General features: G+C 36.9%; 2 protein-coding genes across 4 annotated transcripts in view; both read left to right on the plus strand.

The window, feature by feature from the left end:
• The window catches only part of trpm2 (transient receptor potential cation channel, subfamily M, member 2), a 59,513-nt gene extending 56,838 nt beyond the window's left edge, over positions 1 to 2,675 (plus strand). The window contains exons 32-34 of the mRNA XM_030125530.1: positions 1,729 to 1,830; positions 1,952 to 2,068; positions 2,172 to 2,675. Of these exons, the coding sequence (XP_029981390.1) occupies positions 1,729 to 1,830; positions 1,952 to 2,068; positions 2,172 to 2,297 (345 nt within the window). The 3' untranslated portion in view covers positions 2,298 to 2,675. The remainder of the gene's footprint in view (positions 1 to 1,728; positions 1,831 to 1,951; positions 2,069 to 2,171) is intronic.
• A 4,837-nt stretch (positions 2,676 to 7,512) lies between these two features.
• The window catches only part of map3k13 (mitogen-activated protein kinase kinase kinase 13), a 47,240-nt gene continuing 33,455 nt past the window's right edge, over positions 7,513 to 21,297 (plus strand). Inside the window, exon 1 of one of the 3 annotated variants that reach the window (XM_030124472.1) lies at positions 7,513 to 7,617. The gene's annotated coding sequence lies outside the window, so the exon portion shown is untranslated. Of the gene's footprint in view, positions 7,618 to 10,068; positions 10,150 to 21,297 lie in introns of those variants that run through there. The other 2 variants (XM_030124475.1, XM_030124473.1) reach the window with 2 other exon arrangements.

Genomic DNA, 21,297 nt, shown 5'->3' on the forward strand with positions numbered 1-21,297 from the left:
TGTCACAGTTTAGTCTGAACTGTGAATCAACAAATGACAACTAAGCAAAGATAGTAACTTTATACCTTCATAAGCCTCATAATCAAACTCACCTGTGTAGAAGAAACACTCTTATTTCAATATCAAACCCCATTCTTTTCATTTACAGCTGTGTCCAGTGGAGAAAACAACAACAATAGTGTTTGGAGCTTTTTTCACTTGACTCTAAAAGTTGTTTCTTAGTGCTTTTCATCACATCTGGTCACTTTCTCACACTTTGGTAGAAGACCTTATGGTGTTTATGTTCCTCGCCATGGGAGACCAGCAGAGCGCCTCACTACTCCCTCTAGTGGCCACAGAAATCTAATAGTCTGTCACTATTCAGTTCATATCACGACATTGCGGTCTTTGGCAGAACGTCTGAGCTCTTTATTCTAAAGACTAATGGTACTTTTAGGTTATTTTGGAACTTTTTTTTTTTCAGATATATTTTTTATTGAGTGTCTTTCAAACTTATAAACCAATGCAATATTTAAAATAGGAATGACACACTTGTTTTTTTTTTATAAACATAAATGAACAGATGGACAAAACAACACATAGGGCATTTCAAATGTCACAATTAAAACACAAAAGTACTGATGAAAATGAAAATGTTCATACTTATATAGATAACCATACACAAATAGATAAATAAAATAAAAATAATAACAATTTATAGAAAGATAATAACAATAAAAATAAAAAGATACACATTTATATACATATACTCACATACACATACAGGGTGGGGAAGCAAAATCTACAATGAACATTTAGTTGTTTTTTTCTCAGCAGGCACTACGTCAATTGTTTTGAAACCAAACATATATTGATGTCATAATCATACCTAACACTATTATCCATACCTTTTCAGAAACTTTTGCCCATATGAGTAATCAGGAAAGCAAACGTCAAAGAGTGTGTGATTTGCTGAACGCACTCGTCACACCAAAGGAGATTTCAAAAATAGTTGGAGTGTCCATAAAGACTGTTTGTAATGTAAAGAAGAGAATGAGTATGAGCAAAACTATTACGAGAAAGTCTGGAAGATACTATTAAAGAAGAATGGGAGAAGTTGTCACCCGAATATTTGAGGAACACTTGCGCAAGTTTCAGGAAGCGTGTGAAGGCAGTTATTGAGAAAGAAGGAGGACACATAGAATAAAAACATTTTCTATTATATAAATTTTCTTGTGGCAAATAAATTCTCATGACTTTCAATAAACTTATTGGTCTTACACTGTCTTTCAATCCCTGGCTCAAAATATTGTAAATTTTGCTTCCTCACCCTGTATAAATATATACATATATATATATATATATATTAAAATAATTAAAATAAAACCATTAAAGGGACAGAGGGTGTTTACAAAAGTAAAAACATACATTTTAGTGACATTAATGATCATCTTAGTCATGAAAGGAATAGTCCAAGCTTGCTCCATGAAACCATCTGGTTGGTTGTTAGTTGTCCAAAGACTGGATGGAGTTAATAAAGGAGAGAAAAGGACCCCAGGTTTTGTTAAAGAGATCAGACTGTTTTCTTAAACTGTATTTAATTTTCTCTAAGTAAAGAAAAGACATTAGGTCTTTTAACCAAGAGTTATATCGAGGAGGTTTCATTTTGGAATATTTAACTCATAAATACTACTTACAGCCTTTTACATACACAGGCTAATCTGTATGTTGTGATTCTGAACCCCTCAGGGAGCGGTGGACTCGACTGATCGTCTACCTGTGACTCTTAGGAGAATCATGGGAAAGACACTGTATGAAAAACTACAAGCAAAATTAACAGAAGGAATAAAGGTAAATTATGTAATTCTTTCATTTAAGATGCTGATTTTTGTTCAATAACATGTTTTTCTTCACTGATACTGTTGAACTCCTTGATGATTTTAACTTTAATTGATATCTTATTGCGTTTTAGGTGTTTGAGGGTTATGTAGATGATTGTAGGAACACAGATAACGCCTGGGTGGAGACCACTGTCCTAAACATTCACCTGGACAGAGCGAGTCAGATTATGACAGACATCAACCACACGGTGAGAACATCACTCTCAGCCTCCCGTATAAGAAACAATTTAATGGAAGGTTAACCAACTGGCAATTTCCTTCATTTTCTTGGTGTTTTTTTCTCGGTTGTAGGTGGTAAGCGGCCACGGATCGCTTCAGTCTCTTCAGTGGCAAGAGGTCAGCGGTAAAACTAGACTGAACTCGACCCAAAGAGACTCTTTACGGCAGGTTGCTGAGCTGCACAACAGGAAGTTCTGATTTTTACGCCGCTGAAGCTGTGAATGTGCCTCTCCTTCTGCAGGTTTTGTGGCCTTATTTTGAGGCTCATGTCAGAATTTGTGTTGCACTAAAAGCACTTGAGCAGAAAAAGACTGAAGAGAAGATGCTAAATCATAGATGTACGCTGCTGCAAATGATGCTTAAGCACTTTTCACAAATATATGAGGTTAAAGTGATATTCATCCTCAACACTGTGATGTTTAACTAACACTTGAACTTTACAGGATCTACTTCTCCTGTACGTGACAATATAGAAACTTAACATAATGATATTGTCTGCACTTATCATTATCTAGCAAGATTTCTGCAGTCATAAAAACATCCAAAACATAAGAGTTGTTAAAGGGGTCATATTTTGTTAAACCCACTTTTATTAGTCTTTGGTACATTTATTTGTGTATTTGGACCCTAATAGTTCAAAAAGTTTGAATTTGAACCCTCCAGGTGCTGCAAAACTATCGTCATATTCATTCCAGCAAAAATCAAGTGGATTTCTACAACCCGTTTCGATTTCTGCTTAATTTTTCATGTTTTATAACTAGTTACGTCACGACATTTGCACATATAAAGTCAAGACTTCTGATGAACATTTCTCCGAATACGCCATAATTGTTTAACAGCAGCAGTGGTTGTAGTATAAACTGAAAATATGTCCAAACTTTGAGCCGATTCTCTAAAATGTTCAGTTGTTGGTTTTATTAACAAACAGAAGTGGCTGAACGGGACAAAGTACAGTCGACAACCTAGAAGGGGTGGAGCCTGAAGTGGCTCATTTGCATTTAAAGGGCTAGTGCTCAAAAAGACCTATCCGGTGTCATTACTCAGAAATAGGATTGAAGATGGACCTGTGGAGTTGAATTAATGAAGAATTCAGACCCAAGCATAGCATTTACAGATTATGTAGACCACAGGGAAATGTTTTAAAATGCATAATTCCATTAAAAAAAAAAAAAAAAAATTTAAATATCACTCCTTTAAAGTTAGCCTCAGCTGATCCTCTCAGATATCACATGCTATAACATGGTAATGCATTAATGATAAAAAAAATAAAAAAAAATACACCAATAATTACAGTAACGTATTATCATTACCTCAGAATACATATAATGAGCACTTTTAGTTTTGATAAGTAGCTCTATAGCCTTCCTGTGTTATTATAACTTTTGAATGCAGAGTATTTTTTGATTAATTCTGAATATTTTTATTTTTTTTTTAAAAATCTGTACCTGTGTAATATATTGTTTGCTGCACTTCCTTGTATGTCCAAAATGTACATATGTGCCAGTTTTTTCCCTGTGTGGCCAAGAAATCATTATGTATTTGCTGCTTTCTATGTTTAGCGGATCTACTTTATTAAGCAAATAAAATAAAATAAAATAAAGTCTTGGATTAATGCTCCAGCTCTGAAGCCATGCATTCATTTGTTATGTAGTTCTCTGCATTGTGTTAGTTTCGGAGCAGATTCAGAGAAGAGCTCATTGGTCAATCCAGAAGAAGCCAGACTGTGCAGTATCGGTTTCACGCCCTGTTCATTCCCCTGCTGTTTCTTTCCTTCTAGATAAGTCAGTAACCCATCTGCCAAAAATAAGAGCATGAAAACACAAGTTAAAATCTACAATTTTACTCGTTGTAGTTGATTTACTATGTGACTTCACAGAGCTCCTAGTGACTCAGAGTTTTAAGGGTAAACCTGAATGAGCACATTTTCATAATAAATATTAAAACCTCAGTATTTTTGTTCCCCACAGAGCAGCGCCATTGAGGAGATCCACACAGTCTATTTATAGCCTCCACTCAAAGAGGAGGAAAAACGTGATCTACCACTCTGTCTGTGCTTCCTGACGCTGAAACAGTCACCAGAAAAAGCAACTCTGCTCTGAATAAATCATGCATTCTGCCTCTGAGGACCAACTCTCATGCTATAAAGAGATCTAGAGCAGTTAAAGTGAATATTTATGTCATGCTCAACAGATTATTTAAATGTTGGCTCTGCAGTGACAGTGTTCAAAAAAGGACATTTGAACACACGATTGCTCTTAATTATATAAGAGTATGTGATGTATGAAAAGCTATTGGCTATTTTGGATTAAAATCAAGTTTATTTAACCCTTAAAAACCTATAACTATTTTTGTGGTGACTTCCAAATGGATTTTCCTCCATATTTAACCTTTCCTAAGGGGTTTGTCACCATTTATTATAATATTATCCTCTGTATTTTGCATTTTGTCAGCATTTTACATTTTTCCAGTGAAATAAAACTGTATTCGAGAGGTTTTGTCGAGGAAATTTTAAGAATTAAACACATAATTTCCGTCACTGTAGTAAAATCTATTGATAATGTGTGCCATCTGTTCATGACAAGGCGAGGCAGGTTTATTTATATAACTCTTTTCATACACATTCAGTGTGCTTTACATAAATTAAAAGGACATCCTGAGGGAAATAAAAACAAGGGGTTATACAATATGAGATGGAAATATATGATGAGAAGGGGACTTAAAATCATGGCTGAAGGAAAGATCTATGTTAAAATGAAAGTATATACAGTCATCCGTGTTTAAATAGTGGAAAGAATTAGATTTGTGCTTTATTTATGTGAAGGAAAGCACTGGTATTGGGGGTCTTATCTTATCTAAACATATCTGTATTGAGCTGTGAAATTTCTTGGGTGTAAAATTTCTGTAAAATTTGACAATGTTAACATAATTTTTACTGTTTATTATTGTTGGTTAAGGGTGACACAGAGGTGCAGTAGATAGTACTGTCACCTCACAGCAAGAAGTTCCTGGGTTCAAGTCCACCCAGGGAGCTTTCTGTGTGGAGTTTGCATGTTGCCTGTGTTTGTGTGGGTTCTCTCCAGGTACTCCGGCTTCCTAGTTCTGGGTGTACCGAGCCTTCACCCATAGGCAGCTGGCGTAGGCTCCAGCACCCCCTGCAACCAGTGAGGATAAAGCGGGTTTGGAAGATGAATGAATTATTGCTAGTTGTTATTCTTACTTTTCTCAATAAGTTGTCTTTTTTTTTTTTTTTTCCCTCTGATATTAAATTTGTTAAATCTTATATACTTTAATGAGATGAATTGGAAATAAATGGCAGTAGTGCTGGTTGGCTCATCTTTCCAGAAGATGAACAAAAGAATTATTGTTAGTTGTTATTACTTTTCTCAATAAGTTGTCTCTATTTTTTTTTATTTATCTGCGTCTGAGATTAAATGTGTCAAATCTCACATACTTTAATAAGATGAATTGGAAATAAATGTCAATAGAGCTGGTTGGCTCGTCTTTTCAGAAGATTAATGAATGAATTATTGTTAGTTGTTATTATTACTTTTCTCAATGAATTGTCTGTTTTTTTTTTATCTGCCTCTGAGATTAAATGTGTTAAATCTTATACACTTTAATAAGATGAATTGGAAATAAATGGCAATAGTGCTGGTTGGCTCATGTTTTCAGTGTAGTGGTGTTATTATACATATATATTGGTCATGTACATTTTTACAATAGATTTATAAATCTTCCACCAGAAAGAACCTGTAAAGTGAAGGTATTGTAATGTGCAGACTCTGTTTTATAGTAGATCTGGTAGCTCTGAGATAAACATTCTCTTTTAGTGAAAATCATTCTGTCAGTAATTATGAGAATTTCACACCTTGACCCAAGACTGTAACTTGGAAACTAGAGCCAACCGACATTTTAAACTATTTTTTTTATTAGTGATTCAAATTTTTGGTACTATTCTGGAGGTATTGTACTCGGAAACCAGTGCTCTTATTAATCATTATTATTACTACTAGAGTATTCATTATTATTACTATTAGTAGTAGTTGTAGTACTATTAGTAGTAGTAGTAGTGGTAGTTTAGATGTATGATTTCTAGTTTACTGATGCCTCTATAATTATTGTTGTTATTCTTATTTTCTTTTTTTTTTTTTTTTGTAACTTTCTTATATCTGTGTGCTATTACATGTACACGTGACCTGTGCTGCTGCTGGAATCTTAACCCTTCCATGCATGAGTTATGAAAGCCTTAGTTGAGACTTTTGTCCTGAGTGTTTTCATTCTTCTTTAGGCATGAAAAAATCAATCAATTTTAATGAACCGATTTTTCATAGAGTTACAAAAATGTCCACTGAGCCGGGCACCATGTGTTTAATTTTTAAAGCAAACAAACATGTATTTAAAACCAGCATCAGAAAGTGATCTACTGTGTGAAAACTATGAAATAAAAACATTTTTAACGCAGCTAATCTGATGTTTTCTCACATTTTTATCATACTCTAAAACTAGTTACTATTCATTTCATGGCGATTAAATGCAAAAAACAAAAAAAACAAAACTTTTCATTTAAGGAAACTGTTAATTACAGTGTTATAACAATTAGTAACTGATTTACACTCAAACATGTTAGTGCAGATCAGGTTTATCAAAAACAGTACAGTTACAGTAATGGTATAAATTGAAACTCATGAATATACAGGGTGTCCCATAAGTCTCCATACATAGGAGACATAATACATTCCATACATATATGGTTCTAACATGTATTTCTTTATATTTCTTCTTTATAGTTCTACAGCAGTGGAGGACACGCACTGAAATGTGTTCCCGACAAAATGGCAGTCATATAGAGCATATTATATAAATAAAAATGGTTTATGTCAAGAAACGTTTATTTTTCCTATGTATGGAGACTTATGGGACACCCTGTACATGAGAACAGCTGTATAAAAGCTGTCCACTGTTGTGACCACTGTGCACGAAAGAGTTAATTTCCCTGAGGGACCCTGCCCAAGAGATCAATGAAATCCTGTCTAATCTAATATATCTCTAAACTTTCTGCATAAATTATGATGCCTCTTATTATCCAAATGAGAAAAAAAGCTGGAAAACTCCACATTGATATGACTGACTGCATGATGGCTAATTAAGTGACCAGAAAACAGAGCTGATGTGACATGTTTTTGCTTTCATCTTTAATCTTTTTGCATAAATTACGGTGCCTGTTAATGTCCAAATAAGACAAAAAGCAGAAAAACTCCACATTTATATAATTGATGACATGCTGGTTAATTAAATGACCAGAAAACAAAGCTGATGCGCCACGTTTTTGCTTCCCGAAGTAACTCATCTGTCCAATAGACGATCTTCGGCTCCGGTTTACAGGTGAACGGGCCAGAGTGTGTCCGGAAGTGACGTCAGACGCACGGAGCCTGAACCAACGGACGCAGGGTAAATAGATGGACCGAGAGCGAGACAGAGAGCGGTCGGACATCTCAGAGGAATTCAACATCCACACACGGTAATATTCCACAATTTTAATGACATTTATCAAAAAAGTGGCATTCGGGGGCAGCGGTAAGGCTTGTACGTTTGTGCGGTTTTTGACGGTATGCTAGGTTTGAGGTGAAATGTGCTGACCGAGGCAGCTGTCACCGGACTGGGCATTAACACACGACTGACGGAAACTGTTTTGACTCACATTTAATGCATTTTACGTCCCCAAAATACAACTAACTCAACTCAGAAACAACACTGTAAACGTTTAAAGCTTCATTTACGACCATTTGTGTCTGTAAGTTTTATATCATATAGTTTTTTTTCTGTAAATTATTATGTAACGCAGATTGTTAAATAGCTTTCAGTGTGTTTATGTGCAAAAACAGACGCTTTACTTGCTAATTTTAACCAAGAGAAAAAGGAAATTATAGGCTGCTGTGTGTGCTGTTACAGGAGAGGAGGCTAAATTAGTGGGTGGTAAAGAATTGTTTGTTTTTCACTTGGATGTGACCAGGACTGTACCTTAATTTAGTTCTAGTATTTTTGACAACATGGCTGAAATAGAGTAAAACACTGACTAAATGGATAAGGTGTATTCTGATGTGATAATCTGTGGTTGGCTGTGAATTTCATGGTGTGTGATTTGTTAGTAGATTCTCCTACACAGATAAGTAGTGAATATAGCTGGTTTCAAGTAGCTGAAAGCCATGCAGTATTAGATAGTAAAAATAAAGTTTTCTTGCACAATACTGGAGTCAGGAAATAATACAGAAATGCATTAATATGGGGGAAAGTACCAGGACATATTTATTTTGGGGTTTTTATTGCTAACAGGAAGTTGAGCTGCAAAATCATAATATTATGATTTTGTACAGCAGTATATGGGGGCTTCTATGAAACTGGTACCTAAAAACAGGACACGGGGGCTAAAAATTCAAACCAGATGTAGACTAATGTTATGAAGCAAGTTTGGAAGCACTTTGGGTCTAAATATTTGCTGAGATAAAAGAGAAACTATTTTTCAGATAAAACACATTTTTATATTTTTTAAAAATACAAAAATCAGCGTGTAACACGGTAAAAAGGACTTGAAAATTATGTGCTACTCTTTTTTTTTTCAATATCTTTTTATTATCTCACAGGTGCATTTTGGGAATCAAACTAATTATGCTAGGCAGAGGGTTTCACAAAAATGGCCGCTGTTGCAAAATCACTCACGATTTATTGGGTTTAAATGGGCAGGTTCCACATGTAACGCCAGTGGACACAATGGGTTACACATGAAACCTGGAATGAGACTGCCAGTTCATGAAAAACCTGCATGTCTAGATTAGGAAAAAAAACTAGTATCGTCAAATTTAACACAGTGCCTTTATTTATAGTGTTATGTAAGATCATTTCAAGCCATGTTTTCCAGATCAAATGCACTGACACCTAGGTAGCTTTTAATGGCCCAATTTTGGTCCTATTTTTGACACCGATATTTTATTAAAATTTCATAAATTTTGGGATGGTTCAGAGCAAGAGTATAATTTTTTTAGCACTTACCTGAGGTCATTATTGGGTACATTTTGGGGGGAAATATATCTAAATTAGTCTTTTATTATTGGGTCTAAAAACTTGACACAGTGCCAGGTACCAAATTGTATCCAGTTTCATGGAAGCACCCAAATATCATTGCAATAAATGCTTTTTTAATTTAATCTGTAGGGTTAATTTTGTTTGCTTGTCATCTCTGTTTACAGAATACTTCAGTAAGTAAACTTCATTTTACTTGATGGTTCTAAATGCTGACAAATTTCTTTATCATTACAATTATTGAAAGTGTTCTACTGCTAGATATGTTAAATATTTATCATATTCTGACCATAACCTTAACTAATCATCTGGTTTCTTCCAGAAAGAAGAACAATCAGCCCTAAAAGAAATATTGATTTGACATTTATTGTGATAATTATTGACAACAACTCGGACAACGAATGTGAAGTCCTACAAGCTGTGATGTGTCACAATATTTTGTCCATATAGTGTATAAGAAGTGTCGTCTTGATGCATTGATTATTTCTGTTGTTTATAAAATGTTAGAAAATGGTGAATCATGTTTCCCAAAGCCCAACGTGGCATCCCTAAATGTCATGCTTGATCCACAACCCAAATAAAATCAGTTTATTTCTAAAGAGGAGCAAAAACGAGATGTTCTAATGTTAGAAGCAAGAATCAGACCATTTTGTTTTTGTTTCCTTTCAAAATACTATGTAAGTGATTAATTATCATCAAAATATTCTGTGACTAATTTAAGACTTGAGCACTAATCACTTACACAATTATTCAGATGTGAAGAGTGAAGATGTGATTTGCATTTCGCGTGACCAGAATCAGTTACCACTTAATTTGGTTTTCATAAAGACTCAAGGTTTTATAACAGTTTAATTGTTTGCTTCTTTTTCATTTTCGTCCCACGGTTTGACATTCACTCAGCGGTGGATGCTGTGTTCTGTCACGGCAGCAACATTGTATTCCACACCCTCTCATTGTGCTGAGTGGGACATTACCAGTAAATGTCCTTGTGTGCTGCTAATGGCTTTGCCTCTCTTGTAACTGCTGTTTGTCTCTTGGTGCATTTACAGGTTACACACTCTGCACCAATCAGCCAAATGTAGGCCCCCACAAACCAGCTCGTTGAAGGCTGAACCTCTCAGGTGTTCTTTGTGATCTTAACTATGGCACAAAGACACCGAACACCACATCACATCCAACGTGATTGGCTTCACACATGGGGCTAATTTGAGATTTGATGGTCGTTTTTAATGCAACAGGAGCTAAAAACAAGGGGGGATTTTCTGTCTAAATAATATTTAATAAAAAAAAAAAATAGAGATGAACCACACAGCTGTAGAGAACTGAACACACAATCTTCTGTAAAACTAGAGCAGTAGAGTCATGTCTGACTGAATCTAATCAGTGAACGGTAACTAAACCTGTCACTTACATATTTAACCGTCCTACTTGTCTGAAAACACCTTTAATTTGCCAGGATTCTTGTTTCCTCGCGGACTTGAATTACAATCTGCTGAAAGGTAATTATGGAGTTTTTGTTCTGTAGAAAACTATTAAGAACTGCAGCTTTTATCTAGCTAAACCTGCAAAAATCTGTTTAGTGTTTTTTTTACATAGAGGATGCAAAAGCATACTTTTTTTTTCAAGTAGAAGAGGAAAGAATGGTAAAAAAAATAGGGGTAATGATTGAATTTTTTACCTAATGTATAAATGTACAGAAAAATCCACCTTCAAGGACATTTCTACTTCTTCCAGTTTCAGTGCTAAGCTAATGGAATCTTATGTCGTACCATTACAGTGTGAAATCTACATTGAAGACTAACATAAAGTAATGAACATTAGTCAAAACATGACACTTGCCATCTTTGTTTCTCTTGCATTGTTACCTCCGCCAGGAGGTATTGTGATCACTTTGCTTTGTGTGTTTGCGTGCGTGCGTGCCTGTTTGCGTGTTTGTTTGTTTGTTAGCAGGATAACTCAAAAGATTATGGATGGATTTTCATGAAATTTTCAGGAAATGTTGATACTGGCACAAGGAAGAAATGATTACATTTTGGTGGTGATCGGGGTGGGGGGTGGGGGGTGGGGCGATCTGTCTTGGCGGAGTTCTGCGCTCTCTGAGTGCTTTTCTTGTTTTCTTTATTGTGTGTGATATGCACCAATGGATTGTCATTTACATGGGATAAATGTAGGTTTAAATCATTCTAGATGTTGTGAAAGTGCAGTTTTACACATTAAACATAGATGAAATTTCACTTGAAATGCGTTGAAACTAAAAAAAAAGTCTGTTTTTAGAAAACTCAAGAAGAAAGTAGATACTTGTTTTAAAATGTAGGAAGACAAATAAATACTTAAGGAAAAAACAGATGCCTCAAAACTCTACTAACTGTTAAGTACTGTAAAAAAAAAAAGTATCTGTACTTAGTTCTTATTTCTCACCTCTTATATGTAAACAAGATAATCATCTAAAAATACACTGTCATTGAACCTAAGCACTACCATTAACACTGAATCAGCAGCTTGTTTTTCTTCACTCTAAGTCATGTTACATTAGTAAAGATATGACTCTTCACTGGAGCAGAAAATACAGCATCCTTTGTTTTTTTTCATTTCCCATGACTTGACAGAGGGGAGTGAAGCCTTGCAACTGCATGTCAGCTTAAGAGTGTGGCTGGAGTTAATTTATGCTTTTCTTATTGTCAGCAGCTCCACTGAAAACACCAGAGTATACAATGAATGGGTTCCACAAACTAGAACAAAGGCTGAAATAAGTTATTCATCTGTGCTGTAGAAAACTATTTAACTGAGTGATATGTTCTTTCATCCACTGTAGTTGATTATGAGTCAGTCCCACCTACACTGCAGCACGAATACAGATTAAAACAGTTCAAACAGACCAAAACAATTACACTATTTATTTATTTTAGGTGTAAAATAGGGATATACAGTGAAAAGTTAAATACTGTTTGTTTAAACTTTCCTTACAAGGTCATGTTGGCGTAAATTATTAATATATTCATTTGTGTTTCAACACAGCAAAGGGAAGTCGAGCTGAGTGTAGACTGGATGTCTTATTTGTATGGTATTTTCCCTGCAGCTATCGACAATAACAAAACACCACAGTTCTTTTTTTAACATCCATACCCCCTCATTAAAGGAGCTTCTGGGTGGTGTTGCGTCTCCACATGTGTTTGTCCAGGTTTCCATAGTACCACACATTTGACCCGGTGAGTCCGGAGGCAGATCGAGCATCAGCACAGGCAGAGGAAGGAGGCGGTCCTGATGCTGGCATAAAGACAGGAAGCTGTATTTATGTAATTGACATGTGTAGCAACAGCAGCAGAACAGCCTTGCAGCTGGTCGGATCTCTCTAATCCCAGCCCTGGAGACTGGACTGTTTGTTTAAGGCAACATTTATATTGTGTTGAGTCGAGTTTTGCAGTCGATCCGGCTTATTTAAACATTGTTTTATGTGGTGAGAGTGTATGTGTATCCTTAGTGGTGTGTTGACCTCAGTGAAAATCCATTGCATCTATTAGGCTTTGAGACAAGTATAATGAAATAACTGGTCTGAAGGGTTTAATTTAAATGTTTTTCCTGTCAGAAACTAAGTCTTTGAGTTCTATAGGTTGATATATGGTGGATTTTTAGTAACCTGTATAATTATGACAGCTTGGAGCAAAAAAAAAAAAAAAGTCAGTTATTGCATTTTACAAGGCACAGATTAATCAGTTTGTCTTTACAGTACTCTCATCATTCACACACACACACACACACACGCGCACACACACACACACACACACACACACACACACACACACATCTTTTCACTAAAATCATTATTCACTTAGTTTGGTTTTCAATATTAAGTTAGGTCAATTATAATGTAATCACTGTAAACACCATTTATTTGTGTAAATTCTTATAATTACGTTTTATGACATATTAGTAGCATTGACATCTCGTTGAAAATTGGACATAAACTGCTTGTAACAGTCCATATTATGAGTAAAACTTTTAATATGCTATTTTTTATAATGTGTTTCTTGATTTTGGAGAAGCATCTCTCTGTTAAGTCTTACAAAGTAACATGTTTTGTAACTTGAAATGATAGGTGTAAATAATGAGCTGAAATAGAAGATGATTTTTAACATCATATTTGCATTATTCAGATTCTATATGTTCCATTTTATTACCCTTTACAGTTTGTGAATACTTTGTTTTCCCCGTAAATATTTCCATGTGTTATCTGTACTATGTAAAACAACTATTCTGTGAAATGACTAATGTTGTCATAAGCTGTAGTTCTTTGAGCTCTATCAACTACTGGAGGTTTTGGCAAGTGAAAGTACTCAAATTTAAGTGTCTGCAGTTTAGGAATTGCAAATATTACAGTTTTTGCTTGTCATACTTCCAAGAATACAGAATGATTTGGAGTTTTGATTGGCTCTCATTGTCCAAAAAGGTATTTAAGTGAGCAAACTTCATTTTATAGCCTAAACAAAGCAGTTCCGTCGGTTGTTCCATAGTCATCGGATTAGTTATGAAATAAGCCATTTCGCAGCCCTAATGGGTTTACATGAATACATACTGAACAGCTGTTAAAAATAGACTTCCCGTAGGTTTATGTGCTGAATGTTGGCGTCACGTGCAGCGCAGCCACGAAGGGCAGCTGAGCGGAAAAAGCCAAACAACATACGTTAGACTGAAGGAGGGATGCAAATATGAAAGTCCTGTCCCTTTTCTTCTCTCTTCCCTCGCTTTATCCTATCCTCTCCTCCTTTTCCTCCGTCTGACTGACATTTCTGTAATGACACTGTCTGATTTCCACAGGCCCGGCCTCGATCTCATCCTTCGCTTACAGTGCGCCACACACACAGGGCCAACTCGTCACACTGAGAGCCTGCCTGGCACGCACCACGTCTATATCTAGACCGCTAAATGCTAATAATGACAACTCAGCTTGATTAGGAAAGTAAGCATCTTCCATCATCCGGGCTCCTCTGTTCTTCTGGCTCTCGTGAAGATAAAGATGTCGTTTGCCAAGGATTTATTGGACACACTTGCAGACAGTCTGCTGGTCAGCCTGTGTGAGGGATTGGGATTCTGCTGAGAAGTGGGTTAAGCTCCATGTCTTTATATTTGGGCAGGGGTATTACAGTTGTGGCTGTGAGGGGGTTAGATTAACACAGCATTGTTGAAACCTAAGTGTGTCAGGGCTTTGCTGCTAAATATTATGCAGGCTTTTCTTCTTATCTTTTCTTATTACAAGTCTGCAGTCATGTTCGGAAAAATTATAATTTGCTTTACACTTTTAAAATTTGATATTTAGATCGCTCGACTTAGAATCAGCTCACATATCTTAAAAGGAACCGCTGTAGGGTACTTTCTCCACAATCATGTTTTGTTAAATGGGCTTTGGTTTGTATGTGCTTGCCCTGTATTCTCACAAGTGCACATGGCTTTAAATGCACTGCTCTGTTGTGATGTGTCTGCTAGCTGAGCTTCTATAATTACCACAGCCTGCAGCGCCTCATGGGGAGCATATTAACACACACGAGTGGAGGAGCAAGAACCAGAGCACATGCACAAGTCATTCAGGCTGTGCGTGTGTGGATACATTGTGTGGCGGCAGATTCTCTGACCTCCGACATGGGCATCTGTACAATAACGCTGTATGAGAAACAGAGATGTAAAGTCGTGCTAACTGATAAATCATATTATCATTATCATCGCATTATGAGCATGTGCAGTAAATTCTACACAAAACGCTGCTTCAGTCCTGATGAGTGAGAAAAATCTATGCGCTTACAAGCACCACACATTCACATTAAGCATCCAAACATTTCAGCTGTTTGCCAAAATCCACAATCTGAATCCAAATTTTCTCACCTCTTATAAAATGTAGGCGAGTTACAATCAAAACTGCTGTTTTTCCTCCGGTTTTCTCTGGGTTTTGGAGGCTTAGTCTGTGTGTGATGCTTTTCGTTGTTATCTCACTACATAATCAGCATTTTTGTATCATTTTGGACCAACTTTATTGCAGTATTGGCAATGTCTACATGAAGTTAACACCAGTCCACATTTTATTCTACGTACAGCTGCAGTTTCTAGTACATGTCTAGATGGTGGTGGCCTTATTTGTTCCTCCAGACTAAAGTAATGTATCCAAAATGTTTTCACACTAGCATAACTCCAAATTAAATTTGTAAATCAGACTTGATGCATGTTGGAGTTCAGAAGCTGGACCTGTAGCTGACAGACTTACAGTAATTCTTAATCATTATTTCTTCAGTAGCAGCAAAAAGCACATTACACTAGTTAATATGAATTAAAACCAACCACTTTAGTGCAGACAGACAGTATTGCTATAAATGGACTGAAATAAACTGGCTGGCATAGTGACCAACATTAATGCTATAAATCCATAAGTTAATGCAACAAATGGTTTAGAATCCTATTTAAAGAAAATGCAGTGTCCACATCCAGACCAGTCTCATTTGCCTACATTCATGATCCTAGCCTGTGCACTAATTTCTATGCAGATGACTCCTCATGTTTGCCCCCAGTACACGGCTTTGCTACTCTTCTACAGTGGCAAAAGTATGTAATGTTAGCTGCTGTTAGCGTAGAAATAGAGTTAGCAACAATTAGGAATGTAATGATATGAAAATTTCATATCACGGTTATTGTGACCAAAATTATCACGGTTATCATTATTATCGCGGTATTTTTGAAATTGAGCTCAAAGTGTTCAAAAAGTATTATACACACACTGAAATAATTTAACCAAGTTGTATTAAAAAAAATAAATAAATTAATTAAAACAAAAATAATAGGCACAATGCACTTTCTGTTGCAGAAACATTCAAATATTAACCCTTAGTGGTTTGAGCCTATTTTGTCCATTTTTCAGTCCTTTTGATTTTGCCTTTATATACTGTATAAACAAATGTTTACTATACCCATGTTTGGTATCTTTTTTTTTCAGCACAACTTCATCTATCTAATCTGCCTATTATTTTTTCACGTTAACCTACTGTATCAACATAAAAGGACAAAAAAATATATAAAATCCAATTTGAAAAATTTATATAATTTATTACATAAATAACACAAAGATGCTTAACGAACCCTTTCAAAGACTTTAAAAGTGAATATTTGTTCCAAATATTAGGTATATAAAATTAAAATTACAGTAAATTAAAACTATACTCAAATATTTGACATAAAAGCAGATCTTTGCATAGGCATTTTTTCCCCTAAAAGTGTGGGAATCAAACACGGTTATCATGATAATTAGAATTTAAACGGTAATACTAACTGTCTGCAATTTTGCCACAGTTTATTGTTATACCGGTAATCGTTACATCCCTAGCTACAATCATAGTAGTCAACCATAGGCTGTATATAATTACTGGACTGTAAATAGGATGTCACCTCTTGGTTTCTGAAATGCCTTTTGAAGCCAGTAATTTGATATTTTGGCTTTGCCATTACCATGTTGGCTTTTCGACCATGAAGTGACCATATTTGAATGAAAGTGGCAGAAGAGCTGGCGTTTAAGTTTTCAGAGCTGTCTGCGAGTGAGCTAATGCTAAATGCTCATCACGCACAGTAACAGTCATTTTTATAGTCATGTGAGTGGAACCTATCAACCCCAAATACAGTGTTGTCTGTCTGGAAAAAATGTGTTTTACTAAATAAATCAAAACTCCTTAAGCCCCCACAGATCGGACCTGAAGTCCTTATACTTTGTTAGTTGACTGATAATTATGTGTCTCAGCTAAAGGTTAATATATTTGATTTCTGCATGCTCATGTGATTATATAAAGTTAGTGCTGTTTTTTTTATTTGCCTGAAGCTGGTCATTTGCTGATGTTAGCGAACTCTAAGCTAACAGCATCTGGTGTTGCATATTGTCACTGTTGTAGAGGCAAAATCAGTTTATTGCCGATATAAGCAAATGAGACGTTAGTCGTCAAAACACAAACTTAATTGAAGTACACAAATCGTAGATCCTCTGCCTTATAATACATTATGTCTTTATGTACAGAACGTGCCTACTGTCCTTTTGTCTTTGTGCAGTTGTGACCTGGCACATCCCTCTAACCTCTCACCCAAGCCAGCAGCAGTACATACACCCTCAGCGACACAGCAGTAATTTCAGGCAGCCCACCACTGCCTGCCACCCACTGAGCCCCACTCCCCATTTGTCCTCAGCACAGGACTCTAAGAGGACTCTGTATTTGTACATGACAACTCAGCATGTGCTCATTTCCTCCTACTTCTGTAATTCTCAAAAGTTAAATAATTAGAAGCAAGAAGGCTGCCGAGCCATCATAACATTTTATGTTATCTAAGAGTGGCTGCTGTGTTTTGCGTTATAGTCTCACACGCAATCCCATAAATCATGCCTGGGATTACCAGGTACCTACAGTTGGGAGGGAGGCTTCTGCTGCTGCTCTTCATCTGTTTGCTTCTGCAGTTTATTGGAACTCATGATAAAGAGGAGACCAGGATGGAAGGATAGAATCCTCCGGTAGTGTCAAACAGTCATTGTTATGTAATTTCCTCTCTGTGAGGATTGGTCAGGCTGTGGGTTGTTGGTGGGCTCAGCACGCTAATCTCACAAGCATTATCTGTCTCTTCGATTCAGAGGCTGCTGTGTGCAGAACTCACTCATCCATGACTGCTTTACTAAACCAATCAGCTTGGCCGGCCTGTTTCTATCCACCCTTCTTAGCCAAACAGGTTTGTCTTCATGCAGTCAGGGAAGATATTTCTCATGAGTTGGGGCATTTCCCTGACTCTCAGCGTTCCTCCCTCTAATCATTCCCTTGGTGTTTTTCCTAGTCAGAAACAGCAGATACCGAAACCATAAAGCACCTGATTCATCTTGCCTTTGTAAGACGGAAAATAAAGTATCGCTGCTGTGCTTTTTTCTTCTCTTTTGTTACTCTTGTTATTCACGTACTGCACTTGTTAATAGGAATGCTGTCCAACAAAAACTAAAAACCATTGTATCAATTGCACACTGCTAATGCAGGCATATTATTCCAAAGATTATGCAGTATGTAGCCACACAGTACAAGCTCAATAGTGTAAATGTGAATAAACCTCCTTGAGAAATTACCCTCAGTTCAATTCAGTTTAATAAGCAGACTAATGGCACCATCAGTAGACTTTGAGCCAATCATGGAGGCCGAGCGAGCCTCATTGACACTTTAATTGCTTTGTGCACAAATTTCAAGTTTAACACATTGATTGTTTCAAAGGTTGCTGGGTCAAGCCCTCTCTGAATTATCCGCTGTAGAAGATAGACCCTCCTTATATCGACAACTACATGTGCTCATTAAAGTGCAGTTTTAGGTGTGATGTCTTACTTACTAATCCTGACCTGGCATTATGTGCTGATGCTTAGCTTTTGATTTTGTATGAAAACTTTTCCATCATTGTCTCAATTTCAAACATTCTGAAGAATATTTAGTGCTTTCTCTTTTCTGTCACCATAAATGAATATGTAATGCATCACCTGAAATGAAAGTTTTGGACCCATCAAGGACATTTTTTGTTCTTCATTAAAGGAGATGTAGTATTGATATTCCAAACTATCAGCAGAGGGGGCACATGTCACCCCCTTACTCATTGAGTTACACTGGCTACCCATAGCTGCCCGCATCAAATTCAAATCTTTAATCCTAGCCTACAAAATTCTCCGTGGGTCTGCTCCTGTCTACTTAGGTGCACTAATAAAAGCTTATGTCGCCCCACGACCACTCCGCTCGTCTGGGGAATGTAGTCTGGTGGTCCCCAGACCTTGTACAAGACAATCCAGGCTCTTTTCATGGGTCGTTCCACGTTGGTGGAACGCTCTACCAAGTGCTACAAGAACAGAGTCATCCCTGCCTATCTTCAAGAAGCTCCTGAAGACCCAGCTCTTCCGAGAGCACCTCCTGTCCTAGCACTTTCAAACATTCCATTTTAAATATTCTAATAAGGTTTTTCCCAGGACAACCACAGATTCTTTCACGATTATCTCTGGACCTGCTGCGGTGGTCCGGCCTCTTCCCTGCCCTCATCATCACCACTCACTTATCCTCAACCGCCTCCATGTGTCTCCCCCTACTCCCCCCTTCTCCCCCTCTCCCCCAGTCCCTATCTCTATCGCTCTCTCTTTTTCCCCTTCTCTACTCTCTCTCTTTAACCCCAACTGGTCAAGGCAGACGGCCATCCTCCAGGAGTCTGGGTCTGCTCGAGGTTTCTGCCTGTTAAAGGGAAGTTTTTCCTCGCCACTGTCACCAGTCACAAGTGTTTGCTCCAGGAGGATTCTGTTGGGTTTCTGTAGAATTGACTTAGAGTCTGGTTTTGACCAACTCTATATATAAAATGTCAAGAGATAACTTTTTTGTGATCTGGCGCTATATAAATAAAATTTGATTGATTGAGTGATTTAATTGGTTTTCCCCTGTAAGTCGCTTTGGAAAAAAGCGTCTGCCAAATGCGTAAACATAAACATATGGAATGATCAAGTTTTCTTCTTTAAACTCAGAGCTGGTGATGTTGATAGTTGGTTTAAATAACAGTGTCATATAATCTTCATGTGCTGCATCAGCTGATAGTTTACATTGTAGCTCTGTTAGCTTAGCTCTGTTTTTAAACAGAAATCAACCACAATAAAAACCACAAACCACCTCCATTATCTGTATGGTTTGTGTTGTCAGCAGCTGCACTAAAGATCTGTTTGGAATTGTCCAAACAAGGTCAAAACTGTCACAGTTTAGTGTGAACCATGGATCATCAAATGACAAAAATAATAACCTAAGATAATAACTTTATGCCTCCATAAGCTTTATTATCAAATTCACATTTGTAGAAGAAATGTTGTACAAAATCCATTCTTTTACTTTAGAGTTGTGACCACAATACTTTTTTTTTTTTCTGTCACTGTTTTTAGCCCCTTTTACACAGCACTTCTGTTATGGGAATATTTTGCCTTTATTCTGGAACATCTGTATAAACAAAATGGTGGGATCATTTGGTCCCACCTCTGTCATGGCTCTGTAACACCTCTGGAGATAGTAACAGAGCAGAGATAAAGGTGGGATCATGATTCCGGAATACTATGTAAAAGGAACAACCAAGATGTGATGTTTTGGTGTGTGATCCCCGTGCCAGAGGGATTTAAAAATGAGCATGGGCCATGTACAGTAAACAAACATATCAACACGACCAGAAAGATGTTGAACTGGGGAGACGCCGAGATCCACAAGCTGTTGTCACTTTGGGCGGAGTATCCATGCTCACATTTGTGGAATGGTGAAACACTTGCTGGAGAGGTTAGCAACACTGCAATGCTCAGGGTATTTTTGACGTGCAAGTTATACGTCACACTATATGCTGTGCTGCGTCACCACCCCTTTGATTCCCAAACGCAGTCCTGCTGTGTAAAAGTCCAGCCTGTCTCACCTCTGTTACTCCTTTGGCTTGGCTGTGGAATGGTGGAAAAAAGGTGGGATCACCATCTAACCTTTTTTCCGGGATCTCCATGTAAAAGTGGCTTTTGACTCTAAAAGTTGTTTCTTTCCAGTTCTCATCCTTAACTTATACAGGGTTATTCAAAAAGAATGAACCGATTTCATGACACATTGCAGTTCTCAAGTATCGTCATAGAATGAGTCAGTGACCATTTGAAAGAGGAGTTTTCTAAGTTTATATTCCTATGACCTTAAACATCGAATAACAACACTGATCAACTCAGTGGATCGTGATATGCTGATACGTGTCTGGGAGGAATTCTCTTATCGCATTGATGTTGCCCATGCTGCAGGTGGTGGCCACATTGAACACTTGTAAAACAGGAAATAAAAGTGGACTGTGAGTAGAATACTTGTGACTTGGCTGGAGTTTTCTATTGCTTTTCCTTATTAAAATATTGCGTAATGAAATCGGTTCATTCTTTTTGAATAACCCTGTAGTTTTCAATGCCACGGGAGGTTGGTAGAGTGACTCTACCCCCTCTAGTGGCCACATACATTCACAACGACACATCGGCCCACAGCTGTGAATAAATACAGGTCACATCTTCACAAGTTTTTATTCTAATGCTAATCTTTGAATATTTTAGAGTATCAAAACTGCATTT

Source organism: Sphaeramia orbicularis, chromosome 21, assembly GCF_902148855.1.
Source record: "Sphaeramia orbicularis chromosome 21, fSphaOr1.1, whole genome shotgun sequence".
NCBI lineage: Eukaryota > Metazoa > Chordata > Actinopteri > Kurtiformes > Apogonidae > Sphaeramia > Sphaeramia orbicularis.